Source organism: Mesoplodon densirostris, chromosome 19, assembly GCF_025265405.1.
Source record: "Mesoplodon densirostris isolate mMesDen1 chromosome 19, mMesDen1 primary haplotype, whole genome shotgun sequence".
NCBI lineage: Eukaryota > Metazoa > Chordata > Mammalia > Artiodactyla > Ziphiidae > Mesoplodon > Mesoplodon densirostris.
In genome coordinates, this window is record NC_082679.1 from 53,949,753 (window position 1) to 53,970,130 (window position 20,378).

The 20,378-nt window shown below is 41.0% G+C and overlaps 1 protein-coding gene across 2 annotated transcripts in view; it reads right to left on the reverse strand.

Annotated features, from left to right (window-relative positions):
* CFDP1 (craniofacial development protein 1) overlaps positions 1–16,911 on the reverse strand; it is a 138,394-nt gene extending 121,483 nt beyond the window's left edge. The window contains exons 1-4 of one of the 2 annotated variants that reach the window (XM_060084288.1): positions 16,704–16,907; positions 6,879–6,996; positions 4,909–5,128; positions 4,463–4,590 (exon numbers count right to left, since the gene is read on the reverse strand). In XM_060084288.1, the coding sequence (XP_059940271.1) occupies positions 4,463–4,590; positions 4,909–5,128; positions 6,879–6,996; positions 16,704–16,767 (530 nt within the window). In that variant the 5' untranslated portion in view covers positions 16,768–16,907. Of the gene's footprint in view, positions 1–4,462; positions 4,591–4,908; positions 5,129–6,878; positions 6,997–16,703 lie in introns of both variants that reach the window. The other variant, XM_060084289.1, reaches the window with a different exon arrangement.
* Between the last annotated feature and the right edge of the window lie 3,467 nt (positions 16,912–20,378).

A 20,378-nucleotide genomic window follows, 5' to 3' on the forward strand; every position in this document is an offset into this window, starting at 1 on the left:
CAGCAAGGATCTCATTCAGAATCAATGGAGAAATCAAAAGCTTTAGAGACAAGCAAAAGCTAAGAGAATTCAGCACCACCAAACCAGCTCTACAACAAATGCTAAAGAAACTTCTCTAAGTGGGAAACACAAGAGAAGAAAAGGACCTACAAAAACAAACCCAAAACAATTAAGAAAATGGTCATAGGGACATACATATAGATAATTACCTTCAACGTGAATGGATTAAATGCTCCAACCAAAAGACACAGGCTTGCTGAATGGATACAAAAACAAGACCCATCTATATGCTGTCTACAAGAGACCCACTTCAGACCTAGGGACACATACAGACTGAAAGTGACAAGATGGAAAAGATATTCAAAGCAAACGGAAATCAAAAGAAAGCTGGAGTAGCAATACTCATATCAGATAAAATAGACTTTAAAATAAAGAATGTTACAAGACACAAGGAAGGACACTACATAATGATCAAGGGATCAATCCAAAAAGAAGATATAACAATTATAAATATATATGCACCCAACATAGGAGCACCTCAATACATAAGGCAACTTCTAACAACTATAAAAGAGGAAATCGACAGTAACAATAATAGTGGGGGACTTTAACACCTCATTTACACCAATGGACAGATCATCCAAAATGAAAATAAATAAGGAAACAAAAGCTTTAAATGACACAATAGACCAGATAGATTTAATTGATATTTATAGGACATTCCATCCAAAAACAGCAGATTACACTTTCTTCTCAAGTGCGTACAGAACATTCTCCAGGATAGATCATATCTTGGGTCACAAATCAAGCCTCAGTAAATTTAAGAAAACTGAAATCATATCAAGCATCTCTTCTGACCACAATGCTATGAGATTAGAAATCAATTACAGGGAAACAAACGTAAAAAACACAAACACATGGAGGCTAAACAATACGTTACTAAATAATAACCAAGAGGTCACTGAAGAAATCAAAGAGGAAATCAAAAAATACATAGAGACAAATGACAATGAAAACACAGCGATCCAAACCCTATGGGATACAGCATAAGCAGTTCTAAGAGGGAAGTTTAAGCTATACAAGCCTACCTCAAGAAATAAGAAAAATCTCAAATAAACAATCTAACCTTAGACCTAAAGGAACTAGAGAAAGAAGAACAAACAAAACCCAAAGTTAGCAGAAGGAAAGAAATCATAAAGATCAGAGCAGAAATAAATGAAATAGAAACAAAGAAAACAATAGCAAAGATCAACAAAAGTAAAAGCTGGTTCTTTGAGAAGATAAACAAAATTGATAAACTCCTTAGCCAGACTCATCAAGAGGGAGAGGGCTCAAATCAATAAAATTAGAAATGAAAAAGGAGAAGTTACAACAGACATCGCAGAAATACAAAGCATCCTAAGAGACTACTACAAGCAACTCTATGCCACTAAAATGGACAACCTGGAAGAAATGGACAAATTCTTAGAAAGGTATAACCTTCCAAGACTGAACCAGGAAGAAATAGAAAATATGAACAGACCAATCACAAGTCATGAAATTGAAACTGTGATGAAAAATCTTCCAACAAACAAAAGCCCAGGACCAGATGGCTTCACAGGTAAATTCTTAGAGTTTAAGAATTAAAGAGTTAACGCCCATCCTTCTCAAACTCTTCCAAAAAACTCCAGAGGAAGGAACACTCCCAAACTCATTCTATGAGGCCACAATCGCCCTGATACCAAAACCAGACAAAGATACTACAAAAACAGAAAATTACAGAGCAATATCACCGATGAATATAGATGCAAAAATCCTCAACAAAATACTAGGAAACAGAATCCAACAACACATTAAAAGGATCATACATTATGATCAAGTGGGATTTATCCAAGGGATGCAAGGATTCTTCAATATATGCAAATCACAATGTGATATACCATATTATCAAATTGATGAATAAAAACCATATGGTCATTTCAATAGATGCAGAAAAAGCTTTTGACAAAATTCAACACCCACTTATGATAAAAACTCTCCAGAAAGTGGGCATAGAGGGAACCTACCTCAACATAATAAAGGCCATTAAAAAAAAAAAAGACTAAATGCAGGGACTTCCCTTGTGGCACAGTAGTTAAGAATCTGCCTGCCAATGCAGGGGACACGGGTTTGATCCCTGGTTTGCGAAGATCCCACATGCCACGGAGCAACTAAGCCCGTGTGCCATAACTACTGAACCTGTGCTCTACAGAGCCGTCGAGCCACAACGAGTGAAACCCACGCATCTAGAGCCCGTGCTCTGAAACAAGAGAAGCCACTGCAATGAGAAGCCTGTGCACCACAACAAAGAGTAGCCCCCGCTTGCTACAACTAAGGAAAGCCCGGGCGCAGCAACGAAGACCCAATGCAGCCAAAAATAAATAAAATAAAATAAATAAATTTATTAAAATAATAAATAAATAAATAAAAGACTAAACACGGAGTGTAATCTTGGATTGGAAGTTGGACTGGACAAGAAATATAGCTATTAAGAACATTTTGGGGCTTCCCTGGTGGCACAGTGGTTAAGAACCTGCCTGCCAATGCAGGGGACATGGGTTCGAGTGCTGGTCTGGGAAGATCCCACATGCCACAGAGCAACTAAGCCCATGCGTCACAACTCCTGAGCCTGTGCTCTAGAGTTCGCGTGCCACAACTGCTGAGCCTACCTGCCACAACTGCTGAGGCCTGCACACCTAGAGCCCCTGCTCTGCAACAGGAGAAGCCACTGCAATGAGAAGCCCATGCACCTCAACAAAGAGTAGTCCCCGCTCACCACAACCAGAGAAAGCCCACACACAGCCAACAAAGACCCAAAAATAAAAATAAAATAAAAATAAAAATAAATAAATTGGGTTTCCCTGGTGGCGCAGTGGTTGAGAGTCCACCTGCCGATGCAGGGGACACGGGTTCGTGCCCCGGTCCGGGAAGATCCCACATGCCGCAGAGTGGCTGGGCCCGTGAGCCATGGCCGCTGAGCCTGCGCGTCCGGAGCCTGTGCTCCGCAACGGGAGGGGCCGCAACAGTGAGAGGTCCGCAGACCACAAAAAAAAAAAAAAAAAAAAAAAAGAAAAACAAAGTACATGTCTGGATGTTAAGTACTGGGAATTGATACTTTTAGTTTTTTGCTTCAATTATAGAATTAAAAGGTGATTCCTTTTATCAATCACTTACACTCACACTTTCAATGGTCAACATGTATAGTTATAGGGAATTCCCTGGCAGTCCAGTGGTTAGGACTCGGCACTTTCAGTACCGGGGCTTGGGTTCAATCCCTGGGTGGGGAACTAAGATGCTGCAAGTCGCAGGGTGTGCCTGCTGCCCCCTCCCCAAAAAAATGATAGTTACGTAATTCTTTTCCTTTTCTTATTTTATGCTCATTTTGACTGTATTTATTGAAATGTAATTTTACGTCTGTCTGTTAAATCTCATTGTTAAAAATTTGAGCTTGGGGACTTCCCTCTAGTGGTCCAGTGGGTAAGACTTCACACTCCCAATGCAGGGGGCCCGGGTTCGATCCCTGGACAGGGAACTAGATCCCGCATGCCGCAACTTAAGTTCCCACACGCTGCAACCAAAGATCCCGCACGCTGCAATGAAGATCCCGCGTGCCACGACTAAGACCCAGCACAGCCAAATAAATAAATAAATAAATGTTAAAAACAAACAAATAATGCCAAACTTCTTTCTAAGATATATTTTCACTAGATGAAATAATTGTTGGAAACTAGAAATTATTTTTAACAGTATCAACTTTAGGGGAAATTAGATTTACAGAGAGTAAACAAGTCTAATTAATTACTGTCAAGGAAAATAAATGTGACCATCTATAAACTTATTGATTGGCAGACACTTCATCTGTTCTTGTCCAGCTCTAAATTACAGACCTGCTGTTTTCATATTAAAATTTTAAATAAATGGGGAAGAAGAAATTCTGGGCATGTGGCTCTCATCTAGAACGGCCAAGAGTATTAAGCCTATAATGTTTTTCTAAACTAGTAACAAACCTATGAATCAATTTAAAAAGTAATATTAAGATAAGGAAATAATATCAGAATCAAATTTCTCTCCTAGTACTTTCAATTCCCACCTGATCTCAAAGGTTTCACTGGGGCTTATACATCAAAGTTAAGGGAAGTAATAAAGGGAGAAATAGTCAAAGTCACAAAGGACGGCATGGTAAGTGAAACCAAATACTTAACTCTTACATTTTCTTGTTTCTGTTCAGCCAACCACTTCATAATGCCCCCAACTACATTACCATATGTAAAAGGATCTTTCTCATACTCCCTGATAGTCAATGGAACCACTATTTTCCTTGAGTTCAAATATATATCTTCCACAATATTAAGATGGGTTGGAATGAGGACAGATGTCTAACACCATTTAGAAAGATGCTCCTTTTTAAAAGTACTAGTTTTGAAGTTTGTGAATGTCATCTTACCTGACTTCTTCACCAGCAAAATCAAACACCTTGGTGATTTTAACTTTTTCTGTTTCTTTAGGTTTCTCTAGCTCTTCTGCTTTGACCAACAACTTACTGGAACTTGTCTCTTCAGCCTCCTCTCCTCTCTATGAAAAAAGAAGTGTAATCAGTTTCATATAAGGATGAGAACTAAAAGATCCATCCAAACATGTTGTTTCCAGCTATCTTTCAATATTTCATCTCTAAACAGTTAAATGCTCATTGAAAATTTATTTAATTAGGAAGGCTTGTGTTTCCTACCATAGGGAATGCTTTGCTTTTCACTTAGTAGAGTCACTATTAAAAGGCATCTAGTCTGATTTCTGTTGTAAGCCTCAGATCTCAGTTTGTAAATTTAAACAATCTATCTGGGGAACTTCCAGCATTTCTGGGGAAGCGTTCATCCCGTTCATCTATTGACTTACTTTAACTCGTGTGCGCGGAGGCACTGTTGACTTTGGTCCTACGTCACTGAGGAAGCTGGCCCACAGTTCATCCTCCTTCCTTTTCCTTGCATCCTCTGACTCAATGCCTTCTTCTGGCTCTGCAGCTGCATCGTCCTCCCCACTACTACTTCCTCCAGATTCCTCGCTGGCATCCTCCTCGTCCTCTTCTTCTAATGAGAGGCCACCTTGTTTTCTCTTCCTAATCACCAACAGTCACAAGGAAAAGGAGAGACAAGAAAAACAGGCAAAATAACTTCAGTTATCCCTTCCTGAATTCCAAACATAATGTTGCAAAGATCAGAAAACTTTTAAATCTGGGGACTGCTGGTTAACACGCCTGATAGGGGAAGTGGGAGAGGTAAGCTGAGACTTTGTGGAAGAAGAAAAGAACTGATCTCTTACAGTTAGCATTTTCCCAAAGCACTTAGAATCAAAATACAGGGTTCTACTTCTAAGTTAGGACCCGCTGTTTTCACCAAGAAAATACCCAAAATCACCTCACAGAATCAATCTGTTCAGAAAGAGGGTTCTAATAACATACATATGCCTGGTATTTTTGACTTCTTAAAAGTCACTCCATTTGGGGAACAGAGATTGAAGAGAGCCTCAGATTTATTTGCACTGTTTCTTCCCAGAGTTCTGAGGGGGTGGGGAGTGGGGAATCCATGTTTCTTCCCACCTTCTGAAGATATGAAAGCTGGAATATACAAAAGCCAAGGATAAAAGAACTGGGTCCAAGACTTAAAAGAGTAAACTGGTTCTTAAGACTATTCTGACTTCAAGTGAATCACCTAATACTCAAAATTCTCTTTCTACAATCTGCTTTTTGCTTCCATGTCCAGAAAGACAGAAACACCAATCAAAGAGAATAAAAGACTTGTATTGAAAAACTCCCTTTTTGAGTTAAATAACTTGTCAGAATTTTCATAATTTTTGGTGGGAGTGCAATTCAGTACCAGGCTTATAGAAGGTAATTTGTCTATACCTATAAATTTTTTTTTTTTTTACTACATATAACCCTGGGTCAAACAATTCTACTTCTACGGATCTAATTTACAAATATACATGTGTACAAAGACACATAAGAAGAATATTCACTGCAGTCTTATTTGCTGTAGTAAAGATGAGGACAATCTAAAGGTCTCTCAATAAAGGAATGTTTAAATAAAGTAAGATCTGTCCAGTAATGTAACACTATGCAGTCACTGAAAAGAAAAAGGTATAGCTAAATATACTGCCATAGTATCATCTCCAAGATGTGAAATAAGGAAGGTGAGAAATGATATGCAGAGTATGCTACTATTCGTTTTTTGTTTTTTGTTTTTTTTTTTAAAGAGTAGGGAATGTAGGGAATTCCCTGGCGGTCCAGTTATTAGGACTTCCCATGCTTCACTGCAGGGGGCATGGGTTCGATCCCTGGTCAGGGAAGTAAGATCCCGCGAGGTGCATGGCCAAAAAAAGAAAAAGTAGGAAATACATATATACATGATCGTACATACACAGAATTATCTCTGGTAACATAATTCTTCTGAGACAAAGCAACAAGGGCTAGAGATGGGGTACATATTTTTTGTAGCAATTGCTTTTTTCTTTTCTTTTGGCTGAACCACGCAGCTTGTGGGACCTTAGTTCCCCGACCAGGGATTGAACCCAGGCCCTGGCATTGGAAAGGCAGAGTTCTAACCCCTGGCCTGCCAGGGAATTCCCGAGTTTTCAATTTTAAACCAGGTGCACATATTACCTATTAACTTTTTAAAATTAAAGCTCAAAAAATTTTAAAGCTTGCCAGAGAATAAGAATTTAATCCTAAAATGTCACCAAATATTTCCCTCAGTGAGAAAAAGGTTAGAAACCCCCGCAGTAAGAAATCTATCATCAGACCAATCCCAGCAGTCTGGAAGGTTATGACAACAGCCCCTGACTTCTAAGGGCCTTGAGGGCAGCATCACCTGGCCGGAATGCTCTGAGTCTTTCTTTTTCTCTCTTTGGTTTTCTGTGTCTGCTCTTCACCATCCACTTCATCTTCCTTCACTAATTCATTTACATCATCTTCACTATACTCTCCACCTGAAATCACATAACAGAGTGGTCAGACAGACAGGAATAAAGGTTTTCACATCAAGATGAGACATTTTCATTAAGAAAAAAATGTAGTACTTTCCTCTGTTCTTCACCAGACTAAAATATCATTTCCTGAGGGACGTCTTACCTATCCCTGAAGACTAGGCTAAGTTCCCCTATTCTAGGCCTCCAGGGCAGTGCATATTTCCCTCCTTAACGCACCCCATTAATATTTAATGTTTGCAATTTCTGCTATGCTCCACACACCATGAAGACATGGATCCGCATGTCTTTAGAGGTATATGCTAAATGAATGAACAGAAACTGCAAACTGACTACTGTACTTTTCAAAAAAGAAACTCACGTTTCCACCTCATCTTGGATACCTTTCAAAAGTAAGCAAAGGATACCTTGCCTTATCAATAAAAGAGGTTTAGAAAGAGGCTTAAAGACTTCAAGTTAGACATAGCAGAAAAAAACAAACACATCTGCTTCCCATCTTCAGACACTGACATTCTGGGGTCCCCAACAAAAGTGTTGCTTGGATGCCCAGTCTGACCACATTCTATGGGTACCAGTCAATAAATCCTGTAAACACAGAGATTCAACCAGTTGTGTTTTTCTTTTTTACTTCACATAGCTTTTATATGAAGTATAACACACCAAAAAGCACACAAACTAATGTACAGGACAACAAAATTATGCAAAGTGAACACACTTGTATAATTAGACCCAGTTGAAGAAGCAGAACATGACCAGCATTGCAGAAGGCCCCTGTTGCAATCAATAGACACCACCCACATCCCACAGGTAACCACTATCCTGAATTCTAACATCATAAATTAGTTTCATCTGTTTTTGAGCCTTAACCAGAAGCCTACAATATGTACTCTTGTGCCCAGCTTCTTTTACTCAACATTCTATTTGTAAGTCACCCAGTTGCTTCCAGGTAGCTGTAGCTTTTTCATTCTCATCCCTAATATTATTTCATTGTATGACTATACCACAATTTATTTATCCATTCCTCTGCTGATGGACATCTGGTTTGGGGCCATTACAAACAGGGCTATTTTGAATATTCCTGCACATCAAATTAGTTTTTAAGTATTTCACTCACAATGAACTAGGAACACCAAACATTGAGGAGAGCTTCCAGTATCAAAGGCAAGACTGAAAACAAACAGAAAGGAATTAAGAGGAAACAAAATTAGAAAAAAAAACCTTTATAATTTATATCCTCAGAGACATCCACAAAACAAGAATAAGATGACTAAAAAATTTTCAGAAAATGAAAAAAGTTATAAAACTCTTGAAAACTACAAATATGATAGCAGAGATTAGGGGAAAAAAAGAGAACAAAGATGATGAGAATGAGCCAGCCCTACTAAAATCTGGAGAATAAGCATTTGAGGCCATCAGAATAGTAAATATAGTAGTAATAGTAAATATAATCGTTCTAAAATGGAAGCAAATTTAGCATCTTAGACACCAAGTGGTAAGTGAAAGCGTTTCAAAATTACAAATGTAATTTTGCTTCCTCCTGAAACCTGAGTAAAATCACTACAACAAAAGGACTTTTAAAAGACAAACCCACAGTGGTGGGTACCCAGCTATACTGTATTTGTTTATACAAATAGAATATAAAAAGGCAAAATTACAAGGAAAAACAGAAAACTAATGAAAATCACTATCTGTAAGGGTCAGGGCAGAAGACAGTGGGGTAAGCAGGGGCAGCAGAAGCAAGAGTTCTCAGTGTTTATTGCTCCGCACAATTCTGAAAATCCCTTAAATTGAGCAAAGTTTAAATAAACAAACAAATATAACCAAACTGATAACACAAGCCACAAAGAAAGGATTTATTCCAAGGACTTTATTTATTTTTAATGAATTTATTTATTTTATTTATTTATTTTTGGCTGTGTTGGGTCTTCGTTGCTATGGGTGGGCTTTCTCCAGTTGCGGTGAGCGGGGGGCTACTCTTCGTTGCGGTGCTCGGGCTTCTCATCGCGGTGGCTTCTCTTGTTGCAGGGCACGGGCTCTAGCCGTGCAGCTTCAGTAGTTGCAGCATGCAGGCTCAGTAGTTGTGGCTCACAGGCTCTAGAGCACAGGCTCAGTAGCTGTGGCACATGGGCTTAGTTGCTCTGTGGCATGTGGGATCTTCCCAGACCAGGGATCAAACCCGTGTGCCCTGCATTGGCAGGCAGATTCTCAACCACTGTGCCACCAGGGAAGCCCCTCTGAGAACTTCAGAAACAGTATTTTGACTGTTCATCCTTAGTAAGACGCATTCTAAAGACCAAAAAAGTTCTATTCCTAGTAGTAACATTGGTGTTGGTATTTTCAAACTATTCCTTTTATTATAGGTAAAAGAAAGTTAAGTAGTTATACTAATCTTGTTAGGAATCCAGAACTTCAGAGTAAGAAATGACACACAATTATAAAACCAAAGAAATTAAGAAATGAAGTGAAAACAAATGTTAAAACTGAACTTAAAATTCAGAACTCTTAAAAAAAAATTCAGAACTCTTAACTCTTTTTAAGATAAATATTTTCTAGCTCTGTTCACTTAAATGGCATAGAAGCAATGTCACTCTAGTAGCAATGAGCATTTCTTTAAAGTTCAGACTGTATTCTTTGATATGACTCAAAACAAAAATGGCTCCCTGAAAAGGCCAGCTAATTTCAGGTCTGAGGGAAGGAAAGCACAAGGTGAAATGGAGACACTTTGCTGTGCCAGAAAGCAAGGTAGTTATTTAAGAATAATGGGTCACGTTAAAAGGATATAAGATCCAGCTTGAAAGAACTTTTAGTGGCCAAAAGTGATGACCTGACCATTAAAACGAATAACTGTTAGACTGAAACACACCGAATCCATAAAAAACTGTGGCACCTTTATGATATTTTTTAAAAAAAGACAGAAAAAATTATTTGTACCAGGGCTTCCCTGGTGGCGCAGTGGTTAAGAATCCACCTGCCAATGCAGGGGACACGGGTTCGAGTCCTGGACCAGGAAGATCCCACATGCCGTGGAGCAACTAAACCCATGCACCACAACTACTGAGCCTGCGAGCCACAAATACTGAGCCCACGTGCCACAACTACTGAAGCCCGTGCGCCTAGAGTCCGTGCTCCTCAACAAGAGAAGCCACCACAATGAGAAGCCTGCGCACCTCAGTGAAGAATAGCCCCCGCTGGACGCAACTAAAGAAAGCCCACGCGCAGCAACAAAGACCCAACACAGCCAAAAACAAATACATAAATTAATTTTAAAAAAATTATTTGCACCATTTTAGGTTACTATTAAGATTACTCCCTATTTTGAAAATTGGAAATTAAGGGAAATGAATTAAACATTTATCCTGCCCCACTGATGAGGAAAAGCTACACTTTCAGAAGAACATCAACCAATAAATGTAGAAGAACCACAAAATTAGAAAACCATCGCTCTCACACTCTAATGTTAGTAGTAATTTAGGCAAGGATTATCAAGTAATGTTAAAAAACAATTTAAGTTTTAATGATTAAGTATATTGCCACACAGAATACTTTCCAGTTCTGAGAGAAAAAATAATTACACAATAGAAGGACCAAACTCTCATCATTCTGATCCAGAAGTCACAACCATGGGAATTAACCAGGTGTTTTCTGATGTTATGCATTATGAAACACTCAAGTCGTCTATAATTTATTTTAGTTAAAATTATTTCATTTGAATCCACCAAGCACTTAGATCTAACTTCCAATTTAACGAAAATTCAAGGGATGAAGGAACAACCTAATACCATGAGTGAGCAACCAGACAAAATCAGAAGGTGAGACATTCTGCAGGACATACAGCCTGATCTCCTAAGCCAATCTAAGTCACAGAAACAGGAGTGTGCTAGATTAAAACAGATTTAAGGGGGCTTCCCTGGTGGCACGGTGGTTGAGAGTCTGCCTGCCGATGCAGGGGACGCGGGTTCGTGCCCCGGTCCGGGAAGATCCCACATGCCGCGGAGCGGCTAGGCCCGTGAGCCATGGCCGCTGAGCCTGTGCATTCGGAGCCTGTGCTCCGCAATGGGAGAGGCCACAGCAGTGAGAGGCCCACGTACAGGAAAAAAAAAAAAAAAAAAAAAAAAAACCCAAAACAGATTTAAGGGATGGAACAACTGGATGATACATGTAGTCCTAAACTCAATGGTGATTTAACAAAAAAGCTAAAGCCATTTTTGAGTCAACAAGGAAAACCTGAATATGGTTTGTGTATTAGATGAGCTAGAAGTTTACTGAAATGGACAGGGACAGAATGTTCACTGAAAAGAGCAGGTTACAAAGTAACATGAAAAAACTATGATTTCAGGTTGGGGAAAAATACAAATAACTACACCTGGGTATAGAAAAAAGATCAGAGTGGGTTTCACTAAGGGACCAATACTGATCATCTCTGGGTGGTAGGAATGGAATGATTCCGATTTTTTATGTTTAATTGCCTGCATTTTCTAATTTTCTACAAAGTTCATGCACTGCTTTTGTAATAATATATAGTTATTTTTCTTCATAAAAATGGGTGAATGTTGCAGACAGTTCAGACAAAGAGATGCATATGGCTCTGGATCTTCTTAAACATGAAAAAAGATGCTCAATCTCACTGATGTGAAAAAAGCAAATTTTAAATTACACAAACAACCACAAAAATCATGCAGTTACTGTAAGAGTAAGAAACAGAAAAACAACCCTATAGACAAAAAAAGCACAAAATGAACAAATCTTTTTTTAATTGAAGCTCCAAAGACTCAGAGCTTCCATCACCTTTTCAGTCCCCCATGCTGAATGTAAATATGAGTCAAACAACTAAGAATCACCAAAAAAATCTGAGAAAGTGTCTAACATAATAATGCCCAACACAAATGTACAGGGTGAATAAAAATCACCTTAGCGGAAAGAGATTGTTTCCTCATTCTATTAGGCTAACATTATTTGATACCAAAGCCAGGCAAGGAAATTACAAGGAAACTACAGACCAACATCCCTCATAAACAGATGCAAAACTCCTCAACAAAATTCAGTAATGTAAAAGAAGAATAATACATCACGACCAAGTAAGTTTTATCCCAGAAATAAAAGGCTGTTTAAAAATTTTAAATCAATCACTGTAATTCATCACATTAACAGATAAAAAATAGATGGAGAAAAAGCATTTGACAAAACTCACCTCTCAGCAGATTAAGAATAGAGGGAATTTCTTTAACCTAATAAAACACATTAGGGGCAGTATATGCAGACTGCCAGCATTCAAATCCCAGCCCAGCTACTATCTAGCTGAGTGACTTTGGGTTCCTCCGTTTCTTCATGTGTGAAATGGAGAGCACAATAGCACATACTTGATAATGTTATGTGATTGAGTTAGTAATGAGTTAGACAGTGTAAAGTGCTTAAAACACACACAAAAGGCATCTATGAAAAACCTGTAGCTAACATTATACCAAATGGTGAAACACTGATGCTTTCTCCTTAAGATTGGGAACAAGGAAAGGATATCCACTCTCACCTCTCCTATTCAATATTACATTGGAAGTCTATACTAAGTACAAAAAGGCAAGGAAAAGAAATAAAAGGTATGCCTACTGGAAAAGAGGAAATAAAACTGTTTCTATACACAGACAATATGATCTAATTTGGGGGGGAGGGGAGGGCAAAGGTGGCCTTGGAACTGTTAATTTTAGCGGCAGTTACATAACTCTAAGCATTTGTCAAAAATTCATAGAACAGTATAACGAAGAATGAATTTTACCGTGCATAAGTTAAAAGTAAAAAAATTTAAAGCATTATTATTATTATTATTATTATTTGATAGGTAAGAAGTGGATTTATTTAGAGAGATACACATTCCATAGGAAGAATGAGGACCATCTCTAAAGGCAAGAGCGGTCCCAGGGCATGGGGTCGTCTTGGAAAGTGAGAGCAGTCATGGGAGAAACACGCTCCACAGAGTGTGGGCCAGCTGAGAAGGGAAGAGGCCTTAAAGTAATAATAATATCCACAGAGCAATAAGATACTGCACACATGAAACAAGAACATGATGCTATTTAAAATTTGTGAAAAAACAAAAAAGTTACTCAAAGTTTAAAATATCCAAGGACGGGCTTCCCTGGTGGCGCAGTGGTTGAGAGTCTGCCTGCCGATCCAGGGGACACGGGTTTGTGCCCCGGTCTGGGAAGATTCCACATGCCGTGGAGCAGCTAGGCCCATGAGCCATGGCCGCTGGGCCTGTGCATCCGGAGCCTGTGCTCCATAACGGGAGAGGCCACAGCAGTGAGAGGCCTGCATACGACAAAAAAAAAATAATAATAATAAAATAAAATAAAATATCCAAGGACCAGATTCAACACTGATACAAGAAAACAAAGCACATGTTACCCAGTGGCTTCTGGAAGTTCCTGGTCCACTATGTCAAAGAGCTTGAAGTGCTGCTGATGGGCAACAAATCTTACGGTGCTGAGACTACTCCCAATGTCTCCTCCAAGAACCCCAAAGTCACTGTGGAAATAGCAGCCCACCTGGCCATCTGAGTCACCAATCCCAATGCCAGGCTGCACAGCAAAGAAAATGAACAGACAGCTCGTGTACACATTGCATTTGTGTTAATAAAAGCCATAAAACTCGGGGGAAAAAATGTAAAGAGAAAAAAACTCAACAGAAGGGTTGGATGGTAAAATACTGAAATATTCCCATAAAGTGAAAAAGAAATCAAAGGGTTAGAAAATAGAGAATAAAAATAGAGGAAGGGACTTCCCTGGTGGTCCAGTGGCTAAGACTCCCCACTCCCAATGCAGGGGCCCCGGGTTCGATCCCTGGTCAGGGAACTAGATCACACATGCCGCAACTAAAGACTCCGCATGCTGCAACTGAAAGATCCCACGTGCCACAACTAAAAGATCCTGCACCTGCACCCGGAGACGAAGATCCCACGTGCTGTAGCTAAGACCCGGCGCAGCTAAATAAATACATACTTACATACATACTTCATACATACATAAATACAATTTTTTAAAGTTTATCAAAAAAAAAAGTACAGGAAAATAGAACCAGTCCATAAGGTCTAACTTAAGATTCAACACATAAATAATGATGATTCTAAAAAAATAAAATGGAGAAAACTGTCCCCCCCAAATTTAAAAAGTTCCAGAAGTGACTTCCCTGGTGGCGCAGTGGTTGAGAATCCGCCTGCCAGTGCAGGGGACACAGGTGCGATCTCTGGCCCGGGAAGATCCCACATGCCGCGGAGCAACTAAGCCGGGGTGCCACAACTACTGAGCCTGCGCTATAGAGTCCGCAAGCCACAACTATTGAGCCCATATGCCGCAATTACTGAAGCCTGCGTGCTCTAGGGCCTGTGCTCCGCAACAAAGAGTAGCACCCGCGAGGCAACAAAGACCCAACGCAGCCAAAAAAAAAAAAAAAAAAAAACAAAGTTCCAGAAGGCCCAGCAGAATGGATGAAAACAGACTCATACCAAAGTACAGTATATCACTGTGAAATATCAGAAACAAAGAGACGATTCTATCAACTTCCAGAGACAAATTTTATATAAATGAGGAAAAATGACCGACAAGTGACTTTTTAATAAAAACACTGGAAACTTAGAAAATAATGGAGGAATACCTTTAAAATTCATATAGAAAATTATTATTATAGAATGCAGAATTACTATTATAGAACAGAGAATTCTATACCAAATTAGTAATCATGCCTGAGGGTCAATATTTCACTATTTTTAGATAGTCGAGGTCTCAAAAAAAGAGTTTCTAAAAAAATGCATCTTTCCTCAAGAAGTTATTTGAGGATTTATTCTCATTTTGGTGAAACACACCAAGAAAGAAGACATCATGGGACCCAAGGAACAGGGAATCCAAGAGAAAATGGAGGTAAAAGGAACATCCAGAGTGGTGGTGATGATGGAAAATCTTAGGTTTCAAAGTGGTAAAACCAAGACAAATTGGAGCAGGTCAGACGGCAAAGATGGACTTCAAAAAATGAAAGATTATCTAATAAATCTAAGTATCTTGGGAGATGATTTAGACAATTTTGAAAGTTCTGGATCAAATCAGTAGTAAGTACATAGACTAAGCAACAGCAACAAAATGGCAATTATTAACTCCAGAGAAAACTAGTGCAGGAAAAGCAATAACTGTATATACCACATGGTCAGGCCTGAACAAGATGTCCACAAAGTAATTACAAAAAAAGGAAACGCTTAATACCAATCTAACCCAAATTAAACATAGGAACATTGGCGGGCTGGGGAGTTGGGGAGTATCTGAAGGTGAAACGGTGAGACTAAAGAGGGTGTTAAAATAACACCTAACATGGATGGGTTAAGTCAACAGACAATGGAACTACCAAATTTTAAAAGTAGAAAGCAGTTTCATGGGCTTCCCTAGTGGCGCAGTGGTTGAGAATCTGCCTGCCAATGCAGGGGACACGGGTTCAAGCCCTGGTCTGGGAAGATCCCACATGCCGCGGAGCAACTAGGCCCCTGAGCCACAACTACTGAGCCTGCGCTCCGCAACGAGAGGGCGCGATAGTGAGAGGCCCGCGCATCGTGATGAAGAGTGGCCCCCGCTCGCCGCCAACTGGAGAAAGCCCTCGCACAGAAACAAAGACCGAACACAGCCAAAAATAAATAATAAATAAATAATTTTTTAAAGCAGTTTCTTCTGGGGAGGATTGACAGGTATGAGGGGTGATGGCAACGGTTCAGTTTCAAAAATAAGCCTTTCAAAAATATTTGACTATTTTGAAACAGGCGCATGAATAACTGATTAAAATGAAAACTAGTTTTCAAATGATCACACTGGCCGATACCGAAAGACCAATGTTGGTGGACAGGAATGGAACCCAGGAAACCAACTGGGAAGCTATGGCGAGTCTTAGTGTTAATGGTAGTTCAGTAAGAGCGAGATTGGTGAGGAGCTGATCAGAAATTAACCTTCTACGCAGACGCGAACAGAACTTAAATGATTGGTTAGACCAAAACAGTGAGAATAAGGACAACTCCCAAGGTTTTGTTTTGTTTTTAACCTGGGCTACTGTACCGGCAGATACTTCTAATGAGATGGGGAAGCCTGCGGAAGGTGCAGGAGGGCGGAAGGGGTAGGTTTGGGTGACATTTACTTTGGCCCGGTTCGGTTTTAGAAGCCTATACAAAAACAAAAACTCAAAGGTCTGATCAGAGAGCAATGGGTATAGACGTTGCAAAGAGGCAAAGGGCATCATTATGTGAACTTTTTAACAACCAGATCCCTTTTGAGAACAGAAATTGAAGAGACCTATCAGGAACGTGATGCTAGCTAGCAATTCTCTGGGGACGGAAGGCCTGGCGATAACACTGCCTTCCAGAAGATTTCAGGGCTGGTAAGGGTACGCGATGACCGACCACCGCCAGCTTCACCAGAGGCAGAGCGGAGTTCACGTGCCGGTTCCCGCGCTCCGAGAGGCGGCGGCGGCCGAAGGCAGGCCGTGAGGAACAGCTGCGCGAGACGTCCCCCTGTACACTTCCTGGGCCACGGCGCCCGCACGGTGCGAGCAGGCGGGCGAGGGCGCGGGGCGGGGACGCTTGAGACCCGCGCCATGCGGCCACTGGGCCACCGGGCCCACGCACGACGGGCAAAGCGCGCCTCACGTGAGGCGCGGGGCGGCTCAAGCCGCCCCTTGCCTCAGGTGGAATCGCTCACCGGATGGAACGTAGTCTTCGTCCTCCTCCGAGGTGGAGAAGTCTTCGGAATCGAATTCCTCCATGTCGCTGCCGCGCGGGGCGAACACAGCCGCAGCAGCTACCCTCAACGGCAAAGCTCTAGGGAGAGACCATAGATAGAGCTGCTGCAGGGGCGGCGGTAGCTGGGGCGGCCCCCGCACCGAGTGCACAGGCGCAAAGAGTTCTACGTGCTCCAAATGCGACACTTCCGGGCCAAAGCCTCGGGCTTGACGCTACTGTGGCGGTTGGCGGAACACGGGTTCCGTGCTGAAGCGGTGCATGCTGGAACTTGTAGTCTCCAGCGCTACCAGAGCCTTTGATTTAGTAAATATGCTTAAACGAAATTTGTTTCGTCCACGGGAATACAGGTGACCTTCGTTATTCACAGGTTGGTATTTTTGTATTCGCTTACTTGTTAAAATTTACTGTTACCCCAAAAATCAATATTCGCGGTGCTTTCTGGGGTTATTCGCGGACATGCGCAGAGAGTGAAAAATTTGAGTCAACCAGTGGTGGCTTGTACCGACATTGGAGGCAGATGATCCGCTGTCTTGCTTCGGCTCTCGTACTCTAAATAAGTGTCCTCTTCGCAATCTGTTTAGTGCCGCGTTTTTTGCATTTTTTGTGCTTTTTGTTGGTGATTTCGCTGTTTAAAATGACCCCTGAGCGTAGTGCTGCGGTGCTGCCTAGTGTTCCTAAGCGCAAGAAGGCTGTGATGTGCCTTATGGAGAAAATACGTGTGTTAGATAAGCTTCGTTCAGGCATGAGTTGTAGTGCTGTTGGCCGTGAGTTCAACGTTAATGAGTCAACAATCCGGTACATCAAGAAAAAGGAAAAGGAAATTCGCCGATCTGTACGTGAGGCTGCTCCGGAAAGTGCTAAGGTGACATCTATAGTGCGTGAGGAAGCTATGGAAAAGATGGAAAAGCGGCTCAATTTGTGGATTCATGAGATGACAACCGATAAAAAAGGTGTGGTGGACAGCATTGTTGTGAGGCTGAAAGCCAAAGAAATTTACGGTCACGTCACCCAGGGTCAGAAAAACGTGAAACCCTTCTCGGCTAGCGCTGGCTGGCTTGCACGTTTCAAAAGGCGATATGGTGTGAGTAATGTTAAGCTTGCAGGTGAGGCTAGTTCTGCAGATCAGGAGGCTGCGGAAGAATTTAAAAAATACCTGCTAAGTGTTATACAGGAAAAGGGGTACGTGGAAGAGCAGGTTTTCAACGCTGATGAGACTGGCCTATTTTACAAAGACGTTGGCAAAAGAACCTATATAACACAAATGGCCTGCAAAGCCCCTGGCTTTAAATCATTCCAGGATTATGCAACCCTGCTTTTGTGCGCCAATGCCAAGGGCGACTTTAAGTGCAAACCCCTAATGGTGTACAGAGCTCCAAGTTCACAAGCACTTAAAGGGAAAAGCGTGAATCATATGCCGGTCCATTGGAGGTGGAACAAAAAAGCGTGGATGACGTCTGATTGGTTCCACAGCTGCTTCATACCAGAAGTTGAATATTATCTCCAGGGCAGAAACCTTGCCTTCAAGATTTTGTTAATTTTGGGGCCTCCCTGGTGGCGCAAGTGGTTGAGAGTCCGCCTGCCGATGCAGGGGATACGGGTTCGTGCCCCGGTCTGGGAGGATCCCATATGCCGCGGAGCGGCTGGGCCCGTGAGCCATGGCCGCTGAGCCTGCGCGTCCGGAGCCTGTGCTCCGCAACGGGGGAGGCCACAACAGTGAGAGGCCCGCATACCGCAAAAAAAAAAAAAAAAAGATTTTGTTAATTTTGGATAATGCCCCAGTCCATTGCTGTGAAGAACTCAAAAATGCCCACCCCAACGTAGAAGTTCTTTTCATGCCCCCAAATACTACATCTCTCATCCAACCCCTGGATCAGGGCATAATAAAAGCCTTCAAGGCGCACTATACTAGGGAGCTTTATAGCAAGGCTTTTGAGGCTCTCAAAGCCAACAAGGAAACTACCATGATGGACTATTGGAAGTCAGTCACTATATGCAACGTTATTGATTATGTTTGCACAGCGTGGGACAACATCAAGCAGGCTACTATCAATAATTGTTGGAAAAATGTTTGGCCGGACTGCGTAGAAAATTTTGAAGGCTTTGAAGGTGTTACAGAAAGTATAAAGAACAGTGTCAAAAACATAATGCATATCGCATGGCAAATAAGTGGGGAAGGCTTTGATGACATGAAAGAAGAGGATGTGGAGGAAATTTTGGCAGAGAAAGCAGTAGAACCCACCAATGAAGACTTGGACGAGATGGCAAAACAAGGCATTGGAGTCAGTGATGATGAAGATGGTGATGAAAGTCAGCCTAAGAGTCCAGGAGTGGTCCCTCTTACAGTGGCCAAAATATCAGAATGGAACTCTGCCTTGGAAACAATTTTCAGTGACATGGAAGAGTGTGACCCTATGCTTGATCGCAGCCTCAAATTTAAGCGCTTAACCTCCTGTGCATTTGCCCCCTATGCCGAGATGCTTAAAGATTTGAGGCAAAAAGCCAGGCAGACGGGGTTGACCCAATTTTTGGAGCCAGTTTGGGAGGGAAAATTGCCGACTCCATCAACAAGTGGTGAGAGCCAAACCTCTGAGGTTGAACTGATGGATGTCAACCTGCCACCCTCTTCCTCTTCTGCAGAATGAGTTCCACAAACCTCTCCCTTGCTTTTTGTGGGGCAAGCCAAGATCGAGAGGTTTAACCACACTGTGCACTGTGCCATCACACAGCCTGCAGCTCTATCAACAGTAAGATTTTAGTTAACGTTTTTATAAAACTTTAAACTCTTAATCTTTCATTTTTTCGGGACTTTATTTGCATTACTGCACACTATATAGTATGTGTTTACAGTACTGTATGCATTTACTGTACATGAGTACTATATGTGTAGTGTGTGTGTGTGTGTGTGTGTATGACTGAGGGGGAAAGTTAAAGTAGTACAATCTGTGTTGTACATTACACAAATATGCTGTCATTGAAATAATTGTTTCATTATAAACACTGCGTATCATTATTTGTAAGAAAGAGATATTAAATTCAGTGTCTTTGAACAGAAACACACATAAAGCAAGGTTATGTACTGATCAGTTGACGAAAATGGTACAACCAGAGACCCACAGAAACTCAACCCTGTATTTCTGCTAATTGAGTGTGCACGGTGACCTTACAGTTATAAGTACTGCGAATGACAAGGATCAGCTCTATTCTAGAATTCAGACATCATCCACACCAGTCCTTCCTTCAGGTTAATCCATATGGAAATACAACCATATATAATGCTTGTCATTTTGTCAGATTAAAAAATTTTAATTATAATCCAACTCTGGGGGGCAGTAATCAGATGCAAATGAGATATCATCGACTAACATCCTGTTTGTTCAGGTTTGGGTTTTTTCAGCTGATAATTGCTCCCTGTTGATACTCTGGACTAGGGTCTGTGTCACCCAGTCTAGTGTTATCTAAATCAAGGAACAGATGAAACATGTCTGTGATTAAAAGGACATTATGGTGGCTTTATGCCAACAAGCTTTTTAAAAGAGCCTGATTGCAACATAGTTCCCACACCACAAAATTTACTCATTTAAAGTGCATAGTTCAATCATTTTAGTATATTCACAGACGTGTGCAACCATCACCA